General features: G+C 50.4%; 8 protein-coding genes across 8 annotated transcripts; 5 read left to right on the top strand and 3 right to left on the bottom strand.

The window, feature by feature from the left end:
* Positions 1-265: 265 nt before the first annotated feature.
* On the bottom strand, positions 266-892 carry SNOG_12101 (hypothetical protein; the record flags this gene model as incomplete). Its single annotated transcript, XM_001802283.1, has 1 exon — positions 266-892. The coding sequence occupies one exon, from the start codon at positions 890-892 to the stop codon at positions 266-268; it is 627 nt and encodes a 208-aa protein (XP_001802335.1).
* Positions 893-1,237: 345 nt separating this feature from the next.
* SNOG_12100 (hypothetical protein) lies at positions 1,238-2,206 on the bottom strand (the record flags this gene model as incomplete). Its single annotated transcript, XM_001802282.1, has 1 exon — positions 1,238-2,206. The coding sequence occupies exon 1, from the start codon at positions 2,102-2,104 to the stop codon at positions 1,238-1,240; it is 867 nt and encodes a 288-aa protein (XP_001802334.1). The 5' UTR covers positions 2,105-2,206.
* Positions 2,207-2,636: 430 nt separating this feature from the next.
* Positions 2,637-6,287, top strand: SNOG_12099 (hypothetical protein; the record flags this gene model as incomplete). Its single annotated transcript, XM_001802281.1, has 2 exons — positions 2,637-4,798; positions 4,910-6,287. The coding sequence occupies 2 exons, from the start codon at positions 2,637-2,639 to the stop codon at positions 6,285-6,287; spliced, it is 3,540 nt and encodes a 1,179-aa protein (XP_001802333.1).
* Positions 6,288-6,451: 164 nt separating this feature from the next.
* Positions 6,452-6,655, bottom strand: SNOG_12098 (hypothetical protein; the record flags this gene model as incomplete). The annotated part of the gene is made up of 2 exons (XM_001802280.1): positions 6,452-6,545; positions 6,624-6,655. 2 exons carry the CDS (start codon positions 6,653-6,655, stop codon positions 6,452-6,454), a joined length of 126 nt encoding a protein of 41 aa, XP_001802332.1.
* An 822-nt stretch (positions 6,656-7,477) lies between these two features.
* SNOG_12097 (hypothetical protein) lies at positions 7,478-9,158 on the top strand (the record flags this gene model as incomplete). Its single annotated transcript, XM_001802279.1, has 4 exons — positions 7,478-7,578; positions 7,689-8,561; positions 8,610-8,830; positions 8,881-9,158. The coding sequence occupies 4 exons, from the start codon at positions 7,478-7,480 to the stop codon at positions 9,156-9,158; spliced, it is 1,473 nt and encodes a 490-aa protein (XP_001802331.1).
* Positions 9,159-10,049: 891 nt separating this feature from the next.
* SNOG_12096 (hypothetical protein) lies at positions 10,050-10,526 on the top strand (the record flags this gene model as incomplete). Its single annotated transcript, XM_001802278.1, has 1 exon — positions 10,050-10,526. One exon carries the CDS (start codon positions 10,050-10,052, stop codon positions 10,524-10,526), a length of 477 nt encoding a protein of 158 aa, XP_001802330.1.
* Positions 10,527-12,178: 1,652 nt separating this feature from the next.
* SNOG_12095 (hypothetical protein) lies at positions 12,179-13,656 on the top strand (the record flags this gene model as incomplete). The annotated part of the gene is made up of 5 exons (XM_001802277.1): positions 12,179-12,202; positions 12,295-12,780; positions 12,831-12,945; positions 13,286-13,516; positions 13,571-13,656. 5 exons carry the CDS (start codon positions 12,179-12,181, stop codon positions 13,654-13,656), a joined length of 942 nt encoding a protein of 313 aa, XP_001802329.1.
* A 665-nt stretch (positions 13,657-14,321) lies between these two features.
* Positions 14,322-15,457, top strand: SNOG_12094 (hypothetical protein; the record flags this gene model as incomplete). The annotated part of the gene is made up of 2 exons (XM_001802276.1): positions 14,322-14,340; positions 14,514-15,457. The coding sequence occupies 2 exons, from the start codon at positions 14,322-14,324 to the stop codon at positions 15,455-15,457; spliced, it is 963 nt and encodes a 320-aa protein (XP_001802328.1).
* Positions 15,458-17,686: the final 2,229 nt, after the last annotated feature.

Genomic DNA, 17,686 nt, shown 5'->3' with positions numbered 1-17,686 from the left:
AATTGGGATGCATAGATTGGCGTTTGAGTCATTATTTCCTGAAAGCGGGTTTTTCTCTTTTGGTTGAGATGGGCATAGTTGGAGCGAGTAGCATTTAATTGCAAGTCTGAATTTTATTACTGTCCTCCGTTGCTGGCTTCATCATCGCAAAACTTCTCAAACACCTACCTCTCAGCCATCCGCGCTGTACACATCCTCCCTCCTCCCCGTCCAAACCACCCCCCTCAAAATCCACCCAAGAAACCACGCATCCCCCCACGCCTCATCAAAATGCCCCAATGCAATGTAAAAACTCCTCCCCCCCTCGAACTCCTGACACCACGCCAGCGGATGATCCTCCCCCATCTTGCCCCCTTCGAACGTGCTCGTATCCCCCCCTCAGCAATATCTCCAAATTCCCATTCTCCCTGGGATGAGAGGTGAAATTATACCACTCATCCACCCAGCCCTCCCTTCCCTCGGAATTAGACGGTACGAAATGCCCCTCATTATCCTTCTCCACGATCAACGTGCCCGGCGAGGGAGGCGGGTGCATGTCAAACGCCGCGCCGCATAATTTCGCATACCAAGCATCACCAGGCATTCCTGCGGCGGCGGCGTGGATGGCGACGACGCCGCCTCCGGCACGCACGAAGTTTTTCAGGGCAGAGAGTTGCAGGGGAGTGAATATGGGGCCGAGGGTTTGCAGCAGGATTATTACGGAGAAGGGGGCGAGGAGCGCGGGGGTGAAGAGGGTGGCGTCTTCGGTGGCGGTGAGGGTGAAGTGCTTGGTTGTTTCTGCTAGGGAGTGTAGAGCGCGGATGGAGGCCGGGATGGAGTCGTGGCGGTAGCCGGAGGTTTTGGTGAAGACGAGGACGCGGAAGGGTGGGGTTGGTGTGATAGTGGGCGCCATGGTGGTTTGGGGGGAGTGTCGGTTCGGCTTGGGGACAGTAAGGCGTCAAGGCTTGTGTAGACGTGATAAAGTCAGCATTTGGACAACTCCTCGATTGCAAAAGAATGCGTAGGAATTAGGCTGATCGGATCATTTGAAATGTGGATGACGTCATTCCTTATATTCCTCCGCGGTATATACATGTTGTCACTTATGATGGACAGCGACTAGGGTGCCTGCAATCCTACCATAGAGCTATCGCATCGTAGTGAAGGGCTAGCGATACCGAATAGCTTCAGGCTGTCGAATGCTTTTTGTCACTCTCTGTGGTAGCTGACAACATGCTACGACTATCCGGCCGTGATTTCATACGGACTCCCTAGTCCTGTCTTCTGCAATCCTCGTCTCGTCCATAGTCGATTTGATCTTTGCGATACTGATCGCGCTCCTAGTAAGTCCGTCCGCACTAAAGACCATCCAATCCACACGCTCACGAATGGGCAGACCGTGGTCCAAGCGAGATACTGCCACAAGGACAAAATTGAACAATCTATCTAAATTATCCAGGCAGGTGTCCGTTTCGATATAGTACAGAGGATCGAATGTGAGATGCCCCAGGCCCTGGACCTGTCGAAACGGGACGTCCTCTTCGCTGAGCTTTTCATTGCCCTTGCGAATACTCGCAGTATCGACATTGATAGTGATAGTCTTGACGCGAAAGTTCGGGTTGCGTTTCGGCATGTCAGTCCCCTCAAACGACATAGTTGAAGTACCACTGCGCAGAAAGTGACTGATGATCTCGAGGAAATCGAGAGAGGTGGCCCAACTGGCAGAGTCTGTGACAGAAGACGCGTTCTCGTCCTCATCCTCACTGCAGCAGTGTATGAGGTTGATTTTCAGGTCTTCAATCACGTAGTCTATCTTCGTGCCTGGGATGTACGTCCATGTCGGCCAGATCCAGTGGTTGTTGACGATTGCTATGTCGAGCTCGAATGCCCGCGGCGCTTTTGAGAAGTAGAAATCTGCTTCGTAATGCAGCTTTTTGCATACGAATAGCAAGTTACGTGTGTGGCTGGGCCATGAAGCATCTATAGTCGGGAAACACACGACGGCTCGACTTTGCGGTCCCGGCCTGTAGCGCTTCTGATTGGGACTTGAAACGTATGGCGAAGAGTCGACATAACGGATGATATCGAAGAGAAGTTCATTGGGAAGATCTAGGAGTCCTGGCATGATTCGATGTACTGGGTTTTGTCATGGTGGAAAGAGCGCTCTGGGAAAACGGCTGTCGGCTGTCGCATCAGCCCCGCTCGGAGAGAGGTCCATCGTCACCTGCGTCTTCCACCCATGACACCAGTTTTTCCCTCTTGCTCATCACATTCAATTCCTCGTTCCAAAACCCTGCAAACATTCAACAATGCATTAATGGAAACATCAGAAATAAAGCCGAGGTGGAGTGAGTGGAGTGGCTCATGTGGCGCAGCGTCCGACAAGCGTTAGCGTAAATGACTCACTTTGGCTCACACGAAACTGCGACAAGGCATTCATACTCGCAGGAGTCACGACTCCATATTAGGCTTAGACCAGTGTATGTCTTAGGATGTTGCGATCAGAGTATCATTCTAGCATATAATAAAGGTCGCGAGTTCCCTCAATTGACCGTTCATCAAGATCTTTACATTCTGCTTGTTTGCATGTTTGAGATACCCCATCTTTTTGTCTTTTTCGAAGCTTCCATCGGTATCATACTTGGCAATTCTTAGCAATGGCGGGCATCAAAGACTCACAGCATTATGATGCAATTCGCATCAACTCGAACGATACCGCGTTGTGTATCATTGCACCAGACACAGCATGCGGAAATGTTGACCGACTCCGCGAACTATACGACAAGGCCTACGGGAAGTGGCCAGCACACATCAACCTCGTATACCCATTCGTTGCACCGGAGAATCTTCCACGAGCACAAGAGCAACTGAAAACATACTTTGACGAACATCTCGACACAAGCAAATCACGCACGACGATACTCTCGGACGCAGGTATCTTCAAGCATCGCAACAATAGCACCGTGTTCCTCCAGGAGAGTCAATCCCAATCAGATTCGTCTCTGGCTTCGCTCCGTTCAATGGCGTTGCAGGCTCTTGGCCAAAAGCCCGCGCCCAGCAACTTACATCTCACCATTGGACAGACCGAAAACAACACGCTCTTCTCACAACAATTCTTGCTAAGTAAGGCTCGACTTCTTCCCAAGCTACAATTTCGGATCGGAGCGCTTGCTATACTCGTTCGCGATCGTTCGGGTCCTGACGATTGTATGAAGTTATGGGGCGTGATTGATGTAGCTCGCCCGGAAGAGGCCTGGAGGCCTTCTACACCAGAGCACTGGATTGGGCAATTTCCCACGGTGGCCACCGACTTGCATGTTGGAGATAACGAAGGAGGAGAAGCTGTTGTCAAGAACATCTCAACCGCCAACCGTAACCTACAGTCGGGGCCAATATACTGCTTTGATCCACACCAAAACGCTTGGTCAGTGTGCGAGAACACCAGCAAAAACGGCACAGATGCGAGCAACTTGAAGATTTCGAGTTACAACGTGCTCATTGACTCCGAGTACCCTCCAACGCACGAGCGTGATCCATTTCTCATATCGACGATCCTCTCCGAATCCGCCGCGGCGGATGTCCTAGTGCTCCAAGAGGTCTCCGACGACTTCCTGTCGTACATTTTGAGTAATCCAGATATCCAGGAACGCTACCAATACGTCTCGCATGGCCCACCAAGTCAGTCAGATATTGGTCCACTTCCTAATTTGCGCAACGTCGTCATTTTAAGTCGCTGGTGCTTCAGCTGGAAGTTTGTATCTTTCCAGCAAAAGTATAAAGGGGCGTTAGTCGCTAAATTCGGAGGACTCATCTCGAATGAAACGTGCAGCCAGCAGGGTCTGGTGGTTGCTGGCGTTCATTTGACTGCGGGTCTGACCGATAGTTCAGTAGCAGCGAAGAATCAACAGCTCCAGGCTCTGAGAGACTATCTCGTGGATCAACACGACGCGGACGCTTGGGTCATCGCAGGAGACTTCAACATACCCACCTCGACATACACTATCGATACTGCCTTGAAGGACGGAAGCATTTCGAAAGAAACTGTTGCAACGCTTTCCTCGATAGAGACAGAATTCAGTGATGCTGGATTGATCGATACCTGGGCAGTCGCTCGCGTTGAAGCAACTGACGAAGTGGTATCCAGCACCTATGACGAACTATTTGATGGTGAGGAGGGTGCTACGTTCGACCCAAGGAACAACATTCTCGCAGCAGCTACGTCTGAGACTTCTATTGGACGACCACAGAGATATGACAGGATCCTTGCACGATTCCAGGACAATTTCAGAGTCTCGCGATGCAACCACTTTGGACTGCCCTCTGAAGTCGACGGCTCACAAGTGGTTCCCAGCGACCACGCAGGTATCAGGTCTACCTTGGAGTTTCTCAAGCCTTCGACCGCAACCGAGGGGCAATCTCTTGAGCAAGAGAATCGAATGAAAATAGCACTCAAGCGAGCGGGCCCATGTCTATCTCAGTCTGCTGAACTCGATTCGGTCCTCGCTTCCGGAGGCATGTTCCCCTCGGAAGAGGAAGTACAACAACGCAAGGACGCTCTAGAGATTCTCAAACGGGTTGTTTATGGTACTTCTAGCGATGATGTGACATCAACGTCTGATGTGCCAATGATTATCGTTCCAGTCGGTTCATATGCTCTCGGCGTGTGGACATCCGGATCTGATATTGACTGTCTTTGCATCGGCACCATCAGCTCAAAGACTTTCTTCAAGCTCGCTCGACAAAGGCTCGTCAAGGCGCACGACCAGGGTGTGCGCGTTCTGAGAAAGGTTGAGGCAAACACTGGTACCATGTTGGAACTGTCCGTATTGGGTGTGGCTATGGATCTACAGTATTGCCCAGCTGCTAGGGTAGTAGAAAGGTAAGCAATGCTGCAATAACGCCTTGTTCGTAAGTACTGACCGGTCTCTAGATGGTCTGAGTTTGCAGGTCTTCCAGCATCAGATCCTATTTTCAACCTCTCCATTCTTTCGCTGCGCAAGCTCAAGCCTTACCGGGATCTGCTCTACATCCAAAGGACCCTTCCATCTCTCTCTGCGTTCCGATTAGCGTACCGATGCATCAAGCTCTGGGCTGTTCGTCGCGGCATCTATTCTGCTAAATTTGGATATCTCGGAGGTGTACACATCACTCTCATGCTTTCATGGGCTGCAAAGTGTCTCGCTCACGATTCTGGCTCCATCACAGCTCCAGACTTGGTTTCAAGCTTTTTCCATCATTTTGCTCACTTTAACTGGACGAATGATATGATGTACGATGCCTTCTTTCATAAGCAGAAGCCCCGCTACCATCGCAGCGCAAGGGAGCCTATGGTAGTCTTGGGCTTTCATGCACCCAACTCGAACATCGCGCACACATCCACACTGCCTGGACTACATACATTGGTCAGCGAGATGAAGGCAGCTGATGAAGCTTTATCGGATCCAAGCATGACCTGGAAGAAATTCTTCGGGTCGACGGATAATTCACCTCAGGCGGCCCTCAGTCCGATCTCTGGCGCCAGTGACTTCTTGAGCGCCCATAGCAGTTATGTCAAGATTGACATCCAATTTTGGGGCCGAACATTAGCGAAGGGAAAGAGCTTGGTCGGATGGGTAGAGTCAAGATGCCTGTCACTCGTTGTCGACATCTACAAAATGCTTCCAGACCTTGCTGTACGTATATGGCCAGCACGCTTTACCGACAGTGACACGATCGAAGGCGGTGACTATCACGGCTGCTACCTCATTGGACTTTCCAGGCCCTCAAACGAGCACGCCTTAAACACCCAGGAGGACAAAGCTAGTGCAAAGCAAGCTCTGGACAAGATTCTGGACAGGTTCCTCACACAGCTCAAGACAGACGAGAGGAACTACGATTCAAGTGTATGCTGGATTGATATATCACTCGCCAAAGCCAACGATGTTAAGAGCTTGCGCCTAGACGACCGCGAATGGGGCGACTACGTTGCGGAACTAGACCCTGACTCGGATGACGAGGAGGAAATCGAAGAGCTCTCGGATGATGTCGAGGAGCCACTAAAACGAGCAATTCCGCAGCGCCCCAAGCCAACCGCAACTCCCCTCTCTTCCTCGAAACTTCGCCCAGCATCTGACGTCTTGCACCGCTTGCGATGGGATCCGAATCTTGATCCAGCTGAATACATCATTGGTTATGAGGATCGCTTCCTAGGCCCTAGGGAGACGGGACTGGAGAAGTGGAAGACTGAACAGACGGACGACGAATTCATCCCGCAGCATCGGATCCTGTACTTCAAGAAGAAGGTGGCGAGAGTGGTGATGGTGAGGTAGTATGGGAAAGGTCGACCAGGATCGACAAGATCTTTGGTAGTGGTGCTGGTGCTGGTGGTACACATGTTGGAATAGTAGGCGCAGAGATTTGTATATAACAATCTGGTATATCTGAGACCATTTGGAGAAGGACTCTTCCCTGGACTTCAGGACATCCAGTAACTTCATTCTGCTGCAAGAGTTCTCCAACCACGTTCCCACTTCTGCTGAAGATCTCCAGGCTGCTGTGTAGTACGGAGCCGTGAGCGGTGCTCTAGCCTTCATGTAGTATCAATATGTAATCAAAGGAGATTTTGAAGGAGGTTTGTGCAGCGCTGTGGCTTGCACGGCGCATACCTGGCTTTTCCCGAAGCCTTCTTCTCCTCCATCTCCGCTATCTTTGCCGTCTTCTTCTTCTCTACATCTGCACGTCATGCTCGGTTCTCTTTGGCTACTTGCGATACCTCCTGCTCATTGGCCTCGAGACAAGCAAAAGCATGGCGGTAATTCTGCAGCATGCGCGGATTTTGCGCCACCTCCTCGTGGAACTGCGGACGCAGCTCAGAGGACTTCTCGAACTTGTCCTTGTTCAAATGACGACCTTGTTCCCCCAGGCGCTGGATGCGGGACCCATTCACAATGCCGCAGAGGTTCGTCACAGGTTATGTTGTGATGATGTGTGTGTGTGTGTGTGTGTGTGTCAGTTGCAGAGAAATAGTATAGCGAGCAATTTTGTGAAAGGTCTTTCCAAGGTTCCTATACAACACCATAAATTGATTGTCGTGCATTCAGAAGGCTTGTGCAGCTTTCGGATGATTGCTATCCCACTTCAAGTACGTTGAGCCTCGTCGTGGAGTCAGACATGTACTCGCTCCAAATGGCAAAGAGCTTGTGCGGTCATTGGACGTGATATCGGCGGTAAGACTGCTTCCATATACGCCGGCGGTCCGAACCTTGCAGTCGGCGTTTAGCGAGCGAATTGAGGGGCAAGTCATCCTGCAGGATGGTCACGCCCGCAGAAAGCCGCGGTGTAGAAAGTCATCTTGTCTTGAAACAGTAATCTTCGCCGATGTCTAGACGCTGCGACCTACCTCGAAGTCTTTTATCGCTACTCTGAGCAGACTGCAAATATCCTATATATTTAGTGCCGCGTCTTTTAAAGCCGTTCACAAAAGTCTGTCCCTCCTTTCTCTTGTGTGAGTGTTGCGAACATGATCGGTGCAATTGTGCTGCTTGCTGCGGTCAGCTTGCCATTTGTGAGGGCGCAGAACGAGACAATGGAAGAACCCACAGAGTTCCTCTATCCTCAAAGCTGTGTGAGCACGGATTCCTTCATGGTGCTCCATATACTGATTCCTCTCTCAAGTGTGCAGCCCTTGCAACTGGCCCTCTAAAAGCCCACATACTGCACCCAGGACACAGTGACTTCGATTCACGATTGCGATCATACTTCGATGTCAAACAGCAATCGATAAAACCCAGTTGCATTGTGCAACCAAGGAACACCGAAGAGGTCTCAACTGCCGTGAAAGTACTGTCTGGTGCCGGTTTTCTGAGGCAGTGCGGTTTTGCGATCCGTAGTGGCGGGCACACACCTTATGCCGGCGCTTCTAACATCGAAGATGGAGTGACCATCGACCTGCAGTACATCAGTTCCATTGAGTACAATGAGAAGAGTAACCTTGTCAAGGTTGGTCCAGGTGCGAGCTGGCACGACGTGTTTGCTACTCTCGAACCTCTCGGCGTCATTACAACCGGCGGTCGATCGGCTACAGTTGGAGTAGGAGGACTAACGTTGGTTGGTGGGATCTCATATTTCACGCCTGAGCATGGCCTCATCTGCGATAACGTGCTTGAGTTTGAAGTTGTTCTTGCAGATGGTCGAGTTGTGACAGCTTCGCAGACCAGTAACTCCGATCTCTTCACGGTCCTCAAGGGCGGCGGCAACAATTTTGGCGTCGTGACGGCCCTGAAGTTCAGGACGTTCCCTTACAAGGGAATGTGGGGTGGCCTAGTGACTTATCTCAGTACGACCATCGACGCACAGTTCAAGGCATTGGCCAACTTTGCCAACAATATGGATAAGGACGTCAAAGGCGCCGTCATTGTCATGCCAGCGTACATGAGCGCTGTTGGCATTGATCTAGTCGCGAATACATACGATTATGCAGATCCTGTAGTGAAGCCCCCGGCTTATGATGAGTTCATGGCAATACCTGGAAATATCTCAGATGCCACAGGGCTCAAGAACATGTCCACTCTTGCCAAAGAGTTGGAACAGCCAAACACTTACAGGTAAGCCATGAAGATGCGTGATCTTGAGGTCAACTGACGTCAACTTAGTGTATACTTTGGTACTCTCACTTTCGCAAACGATTTGAGAGTGCTGACCAAGTCCTATGAGATCTATGTGGAAGTGCTCGCGAACCTCAAAGCCAAGGCGACAGGAGACTGGGGTATTTATACACTTTACCAACCATTGGCACCCGCATACTGGCGACAAAGCGCCGAAAGAGGTGGCAACGTACTCGGGCTTGACCGTTTTGGTGATCAGGTCCTGTGTCGTAAGTGAACGTGTTCTTGTCAAACCTTTAGATACTGACATCACCCCCAGTATACCAACCGTACATATATTGGCAAGGCTCAGAGCAGGATACGCTCTTCCAGACGGCTGGCGCGGACCTCGTCAAAAATATCCGGGCGTATGCCGAAAGCATTGGCGCCGATAATCCGTACCTGTACATGGGCTATGCGGACAAGGAGCAAGATCCGCTTGCAAGCTATGGTCCAGAGAATGTGAGGAAGATGAAAGCTGCTGCACAGAAGTACGACCCCGATGGTGTTTTCCAAAAGCTGGTCCCGGGCGGCTTCAAGATCTCCAAGGTTCAGTAGAACGAACGGTGCAAGTAAGTTGGATATAACCCGAGGACGATTCGATATCATCAATTCGCAGTCATTATGTTGATAGATATCTCGGCGGCACCAGGCAACGGCGAATTTCGTGCCCGCTCTGCACCTATACGACGTGAGCTAGTCTTCAGAGGTAAATATACCTATTATAAGTTTCTAGTAGAGCCTAGATATGTACGCAGCTACAAGACTCTCTATCTACTTCTAGAGAGATGTTTGAATACACATATGCTACCTCTTTACCCTTCTCGTTTGGAAAGGACAGGCAGGAAATTTGCCCGCGCCTGGTGGCGGCACCTGAAGGCTTGCGATCATTATGTAGTGAACGTTGTTTCTGGAGATAGGTAGATATGCTTTCCTAGGCTGCGAACAAATCACGACCATTGAATGTAGAATTTTCTCGAATGCATTTCAGATGGAGATCCTTGCGGAATCGGTAGCAATTGACCAAGAAATTTACATCGCAGAATTCGACCTCGGGAGTGCCAGACCTAAGCAGCGCCTTGGCATCATGTGAGAGCACGTTGACATACTGTTCCCGAAGTCACTGCAACGAGACCATTTTCAAAATCTTTCCTCGTGCTTCCTTACTATATATGAGTGACTCCCATGAACCAATGGAGGCTGACCGAGTATATCGTTTACGCGCAGCGAAAAGCCATGTCACTTCCGTCGTTAAGAAGGCGTGATTGCTCTTACCTCAAACATCTTACCAGTCACAGAAGCATGACTGCACAGTCGCTCTAACGCTGCCTATTAGGCACCGACATAGGCTAGCTAGCCCACATCGGTGCTCGAATACAGCGCTTTTTACTCCTTTTGTCGAATCCTTCAACCAACCTCGACCCCCGCAAATTCAATCCGTGCGCAACCATGGACGACCGCGATTACTACGCTGATCTAGGCCTTACGCTGTACGCCAGTATGTCTCAGATCAAGGCAGCCTTCCATGCCCTCGCTAAGCAGCATCATCCCGACAAGTCAGGCAGCTCTGATACCACGGCCTTTCGATGCATCCGAGAGGCCTTCGAAAAGCTTTCAGATGTCGAGTTCAAGATGGAATACGATCGCAACTTCCGAGGCAAGCGAATGCATTTCGACAGTAACGTCGGATATGGTCCTACCAGAACCGCCGCATATGAGGCTGAGGTTGCAAGCGAGGCCAAATCCGCAAAGCAATCGGCGGATGAAGCATATGATGAGATGGTGAGGCGATCTCCACCACCAAAGCCGCCGGCGCGCAAGTTCAACGAGTCCGGTCGGTCGTACTTCTTCTCCAGGGCATACACGGCATGGGCAAAGCGTGACACTGTCTACCGTCAGAAACACCCCACCTACGATGAAGCGTAAGTTGCCCAACTGGAATGCATCATTTCCCAGCTTTCAGAACGTATCCATGTCACTAATACAACTGTAGTCATTCCAATGCCTCTGCGACAGTCTCATCGTCCGGCACCAAGGCACACGGATTGACGGTCCAGATGAGCTCGCACCCAGCCGCTGGACAGCGCTGCACCTTGCGAACCTCAGACTGGCGTCAGACTGTTGGTTCTGACTCGTGCGTGTTCTGCCTGAAGCCAGTCACGAATGGTAATCGATGCCCTGGCTGTCAGGTGCTGGCCTGTCCAACTTGTTCATTCCAGATTGCGGCGGCGGAGCGGAGCAGTGCGTTCAGGGGATTCTCTTCGACGAAGTACTTTGCTGCTGGTGGCTAAGAATGGAGGAGTGCTGGGAAATGTCGGAACATTTTCCAAGCCGCTGTATAAGTTCAGCTAGACTATGGAAACGCTAGCGTGGGGCGATTTGGGGCGTTCAGTGCTGTGCCCTACTAGTCGACATACAGTATTACCCGAGCGCGTAATCAAAAAAAACTCCTGCTAATTATGTTCCTCTTGGTCGGAAAGGATCCATGCTGTATGAGGTGACGATTCGCTAAGAACAGACAATAAGATATGTGTAAGAGAAGGGAAGGATCTTTATTAGACGACATTTGAGAAGTCTCACGTAAGCCCGGGAATTGAGGACACGTCAGGCTCCCTCGGATAGAGGATGTTCTGCACAAAGATAAGGAAAGGGGCGTGCTGTAGTTCATGTGCTTGAGCGCCGAGTGATGTGTACGATGACATCACCGGAAGACTTGTATCGGCATGCTGTAATGTCATCGGGAAGAAGCACAAACGCTTTACCACATGAATGATTTCAATGCACTTTGAAATTCACAACTTCGAGATGTGAAAGAGTGGAATTGACTTCTGTGGCTGTTGGCGCACCACGTTTGCTGGGCACGTTCGCATATTATTAGCAGTTTGCGGAACGTGACACGCGATCGGCCGTCAGTCCCACCTACCGGGCATCCCTACGTAGGCGCGCACCCCACAACGGCTCCATTTTTCGGAGACATGGACGCGCAAGCGGCCAAGGCCGGTTTGGTATCGATGATTGAGGGGTGCAGCATGGGTCATTGATCGCGCAGCGTGCCTCATCCTGGGAGGCGGAGCAAGGGTCGGTGTTTTGCATATGTTCGCTTCCAGCGTCTCATGGCAACAACTGGCCACTGCCAATGCTTCCATGGCGCCACTAACGTTTACTTCCCTTGGTTGATCTGTCGCGAACACTCTCCTTCCTTTGCAACGATCAGGTTTCGGGCATCTCAACTCCTAACACTGTAAACATTTCGCTACCATTCAACTTGGTCAGCACCCTCCGGCTACACACATTCCACCGCTACAACACGTGGTCATCTTTTCGCCTTCGAGATCAGCCGGCCTGTCTCCGTTCTCACGTATTCGCACCCAGGACGCGACACAATCACTTTCATATTCGCATTCTAACATGATGGACCTTTACCGAGCCACCTTTGCTGGCTCAGTGTTGCTTAACACGTTAGCACTCTATCAATCACATCGTTCACGGAAGGCAGAGCTTTCGGCATCGACACTCTCAGACAAGAAGGACGACCAAAGTCATGAGGCGTCTGACAGAGACAGCTTGCGCCAATTGAAATGGCGCTTCTTCCCAATATACCTGTTAGTGAACGCTGCAGATTGGTTGCAAGGGCCCTACATATACCCTATTTACAAAGGTATGCTGCAAAGTATATATGCACAACATGAGATAGGCTAAGCGATACACAGATGAAAAGGGTCTTCCAGAGGAGACTGTTGCATTTCTCTTCCTCATTGGATTTGTCTCAGCCGGTATATCCGCCTCCTTTGCTGGCAGCTTTGCGGATCGACATGGCCGCCGGACAGCTTGTCTTGCTTACTGCGTCATCTACTCCTTGTCCTCTTTCACGCTGTTGAGCGACAACATATACGTACTATTCTTTGGTCGCATTCTCGGAGGCATCTCTGGAACTCTACTTTGGAGTGTCTTCGAAAGCTGGCTGGTGGCAGAGTTCAACAAGCTCATGTTGGAAGAGGCAGAGGCAGATACAGCTATGAGTGCCATCTTCAGCTTGATGACCACTTCTAACACATGTGTCGCGATCGTCGCTGGTCTGATTGCCGAGTGGCTAGTACGAACCACCGGAACTGCGAAAACACCATTCATGCTATCAGCAGGTTGTCTCTCTCTGGCGTTCTTGGCCATCACGAAGTACTGGGTAAGTCAATGCGCTCAACTCTCCATTCTATAAATGACTAACTTGTCCAGGGAGAGAATTACGGTGCCAGCAACCGCGCTTCCGCGGAGGGTGCAGCGCTTCTGCAACAAGAAGAGGCGGAAGCCAAGCAGCCGCCAACTTCCACTCTGCGATCGATTCTACGGGGTGTGTATGGTACAATTCAAGTACACAGGATAACATGCTAACTTTACAGATCGCAATATCTTGGTCCTGGCCTTAACATCCTGTTTCTTCGAGGGATCACTTTTCTTGTTCATATTTTTCAAGTTCCCCGCTCTGAAGCTCAGCCACAAACTGGCAGGCTCAAAAGAAGGCAAGAATCATTGCCCGTGACCTCATCGTACAGGATTTTACTAACGCAACACAGAACTGCCCTTTGGTCTTATTTTCGCCATACTCATGTGTTCCATGATGTTTGGTTCACTGACGTACAAGAGCATTTCTACCTCGGTAAATCCATGGCCAGCCCAGAGAATTCTCACAGGTGTCCTGGTTCTTGCGTCTCTCTGCTTCTTCATTCCCGGGCACGTTCGAGATGAACGCATCACCCTCTGGTGCTTCTGCATCTTCGAGCTTTGTTGTGGCGCTTACTACCCTGTCATGGCGTCGCTAAAGGGGAAGCTCGTTGACGATGGCTTACGAGCTAGTGTCTACGGCATGCTTCGCATCCCACTAAACGTGTTTGTCGTGCTTGCACTAAGCACAACCAAAGAAGGTACGAGCATTACCCCAGTTTCTCGGCAGACATGCTTTACTGACTCTGCGCTAGGTGAGGCGCACCGAGATTTAGTGTTTATAACGTGCAGTGCGCTCTTGATCGTTGCGGCAATTGTAGTTCACAAGGTCCTCGTGTAAGGTTTGCTAGGGTAGAATTACACAGCACAGAATAATTCCCAGATTAGCCACATCTTTAGATAGCCATATTGCAGCTGCATCAGCCTCAGTAAGAAAACATGATCATGACATCGAGCACTTTAACCGTTTTCTGGAAGCGACATCTGGATGCATGCATGACCCACATCCTCCCGCGGAACAATCTCGCATTGGGCAAGAAGGTCCTGAAACACCAATGAGCGATCAACAACCCCACATCCCCGCAATTCTAAAACGGGTCATACCACCGCGGCGGTTGTTACGCGTACACACTCCCTGTTTGCTATGTTCGGCAATTGTTTCATCACTTTCTCCAATGAGCATAATCCTCCCCTGGTACGCCCTGCACTCAACTCGACACTAGTCAGCAGTCTGACCGATAGCTTCGAGTGCGCATCACAATTCATAGCCCCCAGTGTCAGACCCACCCGCTGTCGTGTTTCGCTTGGCTGAGGCAGCTTACTTGACGACCTGGGCATGTGGAACTGGTTTCGACAGTCTGTTCCTTATTGTACACTTACCCTGACTTTCACTTCAACACTTCTGACAATCGTCATCGACTTTGTCCGGCTCAACCCGTAGACACTGTCGCCTCAATCTACACATTCTCTGTTCATCTACTCATACCACATACTGTTGCAGCCGTCATGTTCCGTTCCAGTGGAGGTAAGTAAACTATCGCAGTCCACGAGTAGGGCTAACCATATTGTTAGGCAAGATAGCCACCGTTCTCATCGTAGCCGTCGTCTTAATACTCGTACTTCACAACGAGGAGTCAGCGAGCACTGCACTATTACCATACCTGCCGGTACTACCATCATCGCAAAGCTCGTCGTCAGGGTCGAACGGTCGACTAGCATGGCTTCGCGAACGCATAGCACTATCTGAAAAGTCGTGGAAGAAGAGCGTGGATCAACGAGACCAGATGGCGAAGACACATCCGGACTACCCACAAGTTCCCTTCTTCCCGACAGACTTTTTGAAATACCCTTTCACAATCTGGGACTTCTTTCCAGCGACATGGACATGCCCACACGACTTTCAACGCGTCGGTCGCCTTGGTGACGGCGGCAAATGGGTCTGTGGCATGAGCCTCTACGAGAGCATACCTGCGCCGACCTTCCCATCCATCGACTCCGAAAAGAGTCGCGAAACCTCCGCCACGCCCGCCGACGCCGGTCTCGTTATCTACAGCTTCGGCATCAACGGAGAATCGTCCTTCGAAGCTGAAATGCTCGAACGCGTCCCCGCCGCACGAATCTGGGGTTACGATTTCTCTGTCGACGGATGGGGCAAACAGATCCCAACTTCACAACGCCACCGCACATTTTTCAAGAAGGTTGGATTGGGCAAGGAGGACAAACACGATAGCTCCCCGCCTTTCTACACTCTGCCTACCCTCATGAAGGAGAACAACCACGAGTACATCGATATCCTGAAGATCGATATCGAAGGCAGCGAATACGACGCCCTCGACACCTTCATGGACGCCTTCGACGGCATCAAAACCGCCTCGGGCAAATCAGTCCTACCCATCGGCCAAGTCATGATCGAACTGCATCTCGGCGACGGCGTGCACCTGGACGGCCCCAACGCTGGCGCAAACGTCGGGTTTGACCGTTTCAGGAAGTGGTGGGAGCGCTTGGAGCGAATGGGCATGCGCCCTGCGTGGATTGAGATTAATCTGTTCGCCGTCACCCTGGGCCGAGACAAGTCGGACCCCCGATGCACCGAGTACGTGTGGGTCAACGCACGGGACGAAAAGAGCGTCCTTTGGAGATAGAAGAGTTGCGGCTGGACTGGGCTCATTGGATGTTGTACATATGCATCGTTGGCGTTTGGCGGGGTCCGAAGGTTTCATTGATGAACGACATACATTCTTATTATTCTTAGAGGGAGAAGAAATGTGAGGTGACATTTAGCTCTGGAGTTCTGCTCGCTTCGAGGTTGTGTTACCCACGGCGCACTACGAAATGAAATTTGATTGAAGCGCTCCCCTCCACTCCTACAGACATTGAAGACTTCCTGGTGAACTCAATACTGAGCCTCTCCCAGATATTTTGCATTAAGAACAACAGAATGCCCAAACACCCTGCAAGCGTACTCCCAAGTCCGCTCTTTGCATACATTAACGCCAAGATTACTCAAGGTGTTTCAAGCTGAATCTCTGATGCAAATGACGGCCTTATCGATTTCGTGTCGACAGTCGTCTGCGCCAAGTCAGCGGCTTTAATTGACCCGATACTCACAACAATGTCGCCATGGTTAAGGCTAGAGATTGTAGGGTTGACATATGCCGGAACTATCGTTGGTGAAGTGAACATTCCCTCTTGATAGTTGGTAATAGTAGCACTGCTATCACTCAACCAGCCCAAACACTTTGCAAGTATCTTGTTTTACACTGGCATACTCTAGTTCTGCAGTATGCGCTAAGTATCTCCAATTCAATCGCATGCAAATCTACACTTTCGATGAATGTTGTACGTCACACTCGAATTCCTACGGGCATAATCTTGCGGAGTTTGTATCGAAACCTAGTCTCCTCGAGCTCCATGCGGATCCCGTCGTGGGGCCGCGGATTTAATGTAAATATTCCGTCCTACAGATAATCTTGGGTGGTGGGGCCAGTCCAAGTTCACCGAATTGTAGCCGTGAAGGCAAGCACTTTCCCTGGTAGCATGTTGAGCACTGCGAAAGTCCCCTGGCTGCATTCGTGTACATGCTAGCGGTTCACTGTCTGCTATCGAAGTTGGCTGGATGTACCCCAAATGCTGTGGCCCATGTGATATGTTGAATGGAGTCAGTTCTGGAAACGTTCACGGAAATTGGGGAGCTTGAACTATCAAGAGCAGATCTCAATTTCCAGCAAGACCTGGTAAACCAAACAGGACCTCGTGACCCCGGGCTGTATCTTTAAGAAGTTACAAGGTGTAAGTGCACAGTTTAGGGCTGACAGGCACGAGACGCGACTATATCGCGTCATCTGGTCACTAGTCAAGCGCCGGAACGCCTTATAAACGTTCTTCGAAGGAAAGTTTGGTAGCGTCAACTCAGGTATAGCGTCACAAAGGAACCTTGCCGCTTCTGAAACTCAAGCAATGCCATTATCCGCGAAGAAATAAAGCCATACAGATTGCTGCATCCCAAGCTTTTCTGCTCGAGCAGTCGCGCAGCAAGCCTGTGCAACCGGCGTGACCCTGGAAGGGTTCTTACAATTAATAGAACTATGTTGATGAATAGAATAGATGTGATTATGCGACAATTCGGACAGATAATGACAGCCTCGGACGATTTTATGTTTACAATCTCGAGACACTCTACGGCTTACTTGCTTGACTTTATATCCAAAACTGCAATCAATGCAATCGCGCCGGTCGCCAACTCTGCTAATTTGCTCATGTGAGTGTGCAGCTGATGTCGAATAAGCATTCGAACATGTTCCTGGACTAATATCGATAGCCAATGTTCAACAAAGCCTATCTTACGTCGGGAACTTCCTTCACTGCCAAACGCGCGCCACAAAACTCAAGATTCAGGCAGTAAGACGGCCGGACTTATTGCCATAGAACATGAAGTCGAGTGCTATGCCTTGAGATGTTTGCACCGGCCTGGTTAGCCTGGCGAGAGTTTGGTCTCTTCATTGATGAAGTCAGAATTCTTCGGACTGGACTACATTGCGCATGCTGCCCAGAAAAGTTGTACAAACCTTGTGAATGCAGGAGAATTAATATGTGTTGTTGCATAGGATCCTTGGAAGGACCTTTTGCAAAACTGCTCCATATACTTCTTCCAAAATCAATCAGTTGGTACGCCTCTCGAATATCATCGCTCTTCTAGCCTATCCTGTGGCAACGAGCATATTGCTTTAGAGAAAACAATCGCTCATGGCAGGGCTGTGTAAGTGGAGGGACAGTATCGAGCACCGACGACCTTGTGCCATCATAGCTACATAACCTTTTCTGGGCAAACACAGCACAGAGAAGAGTACAAAGCGCAAAAAGAAGAGCAAAAA

The sequence above is a fragment of the Parastagonospora nodorum genome (assembly GCF_000146915.1).
Source record: "Parastagonospora nodorum SN15 chromosome Unknown scaffold_21, whole genome shotgun sequence".
Classification (NCBI taxonomy): domain Eukaryota; kingdom Fungi; phylum Ascomycota; class Dothideomycetes; order Pleosporales; family Phaeosphaeriaceae; genus Parastagonospora; species Parastagonospora nodorum.
This window is presented reverse-complemented; position numbering and strand designations above follow the sequence as displayed.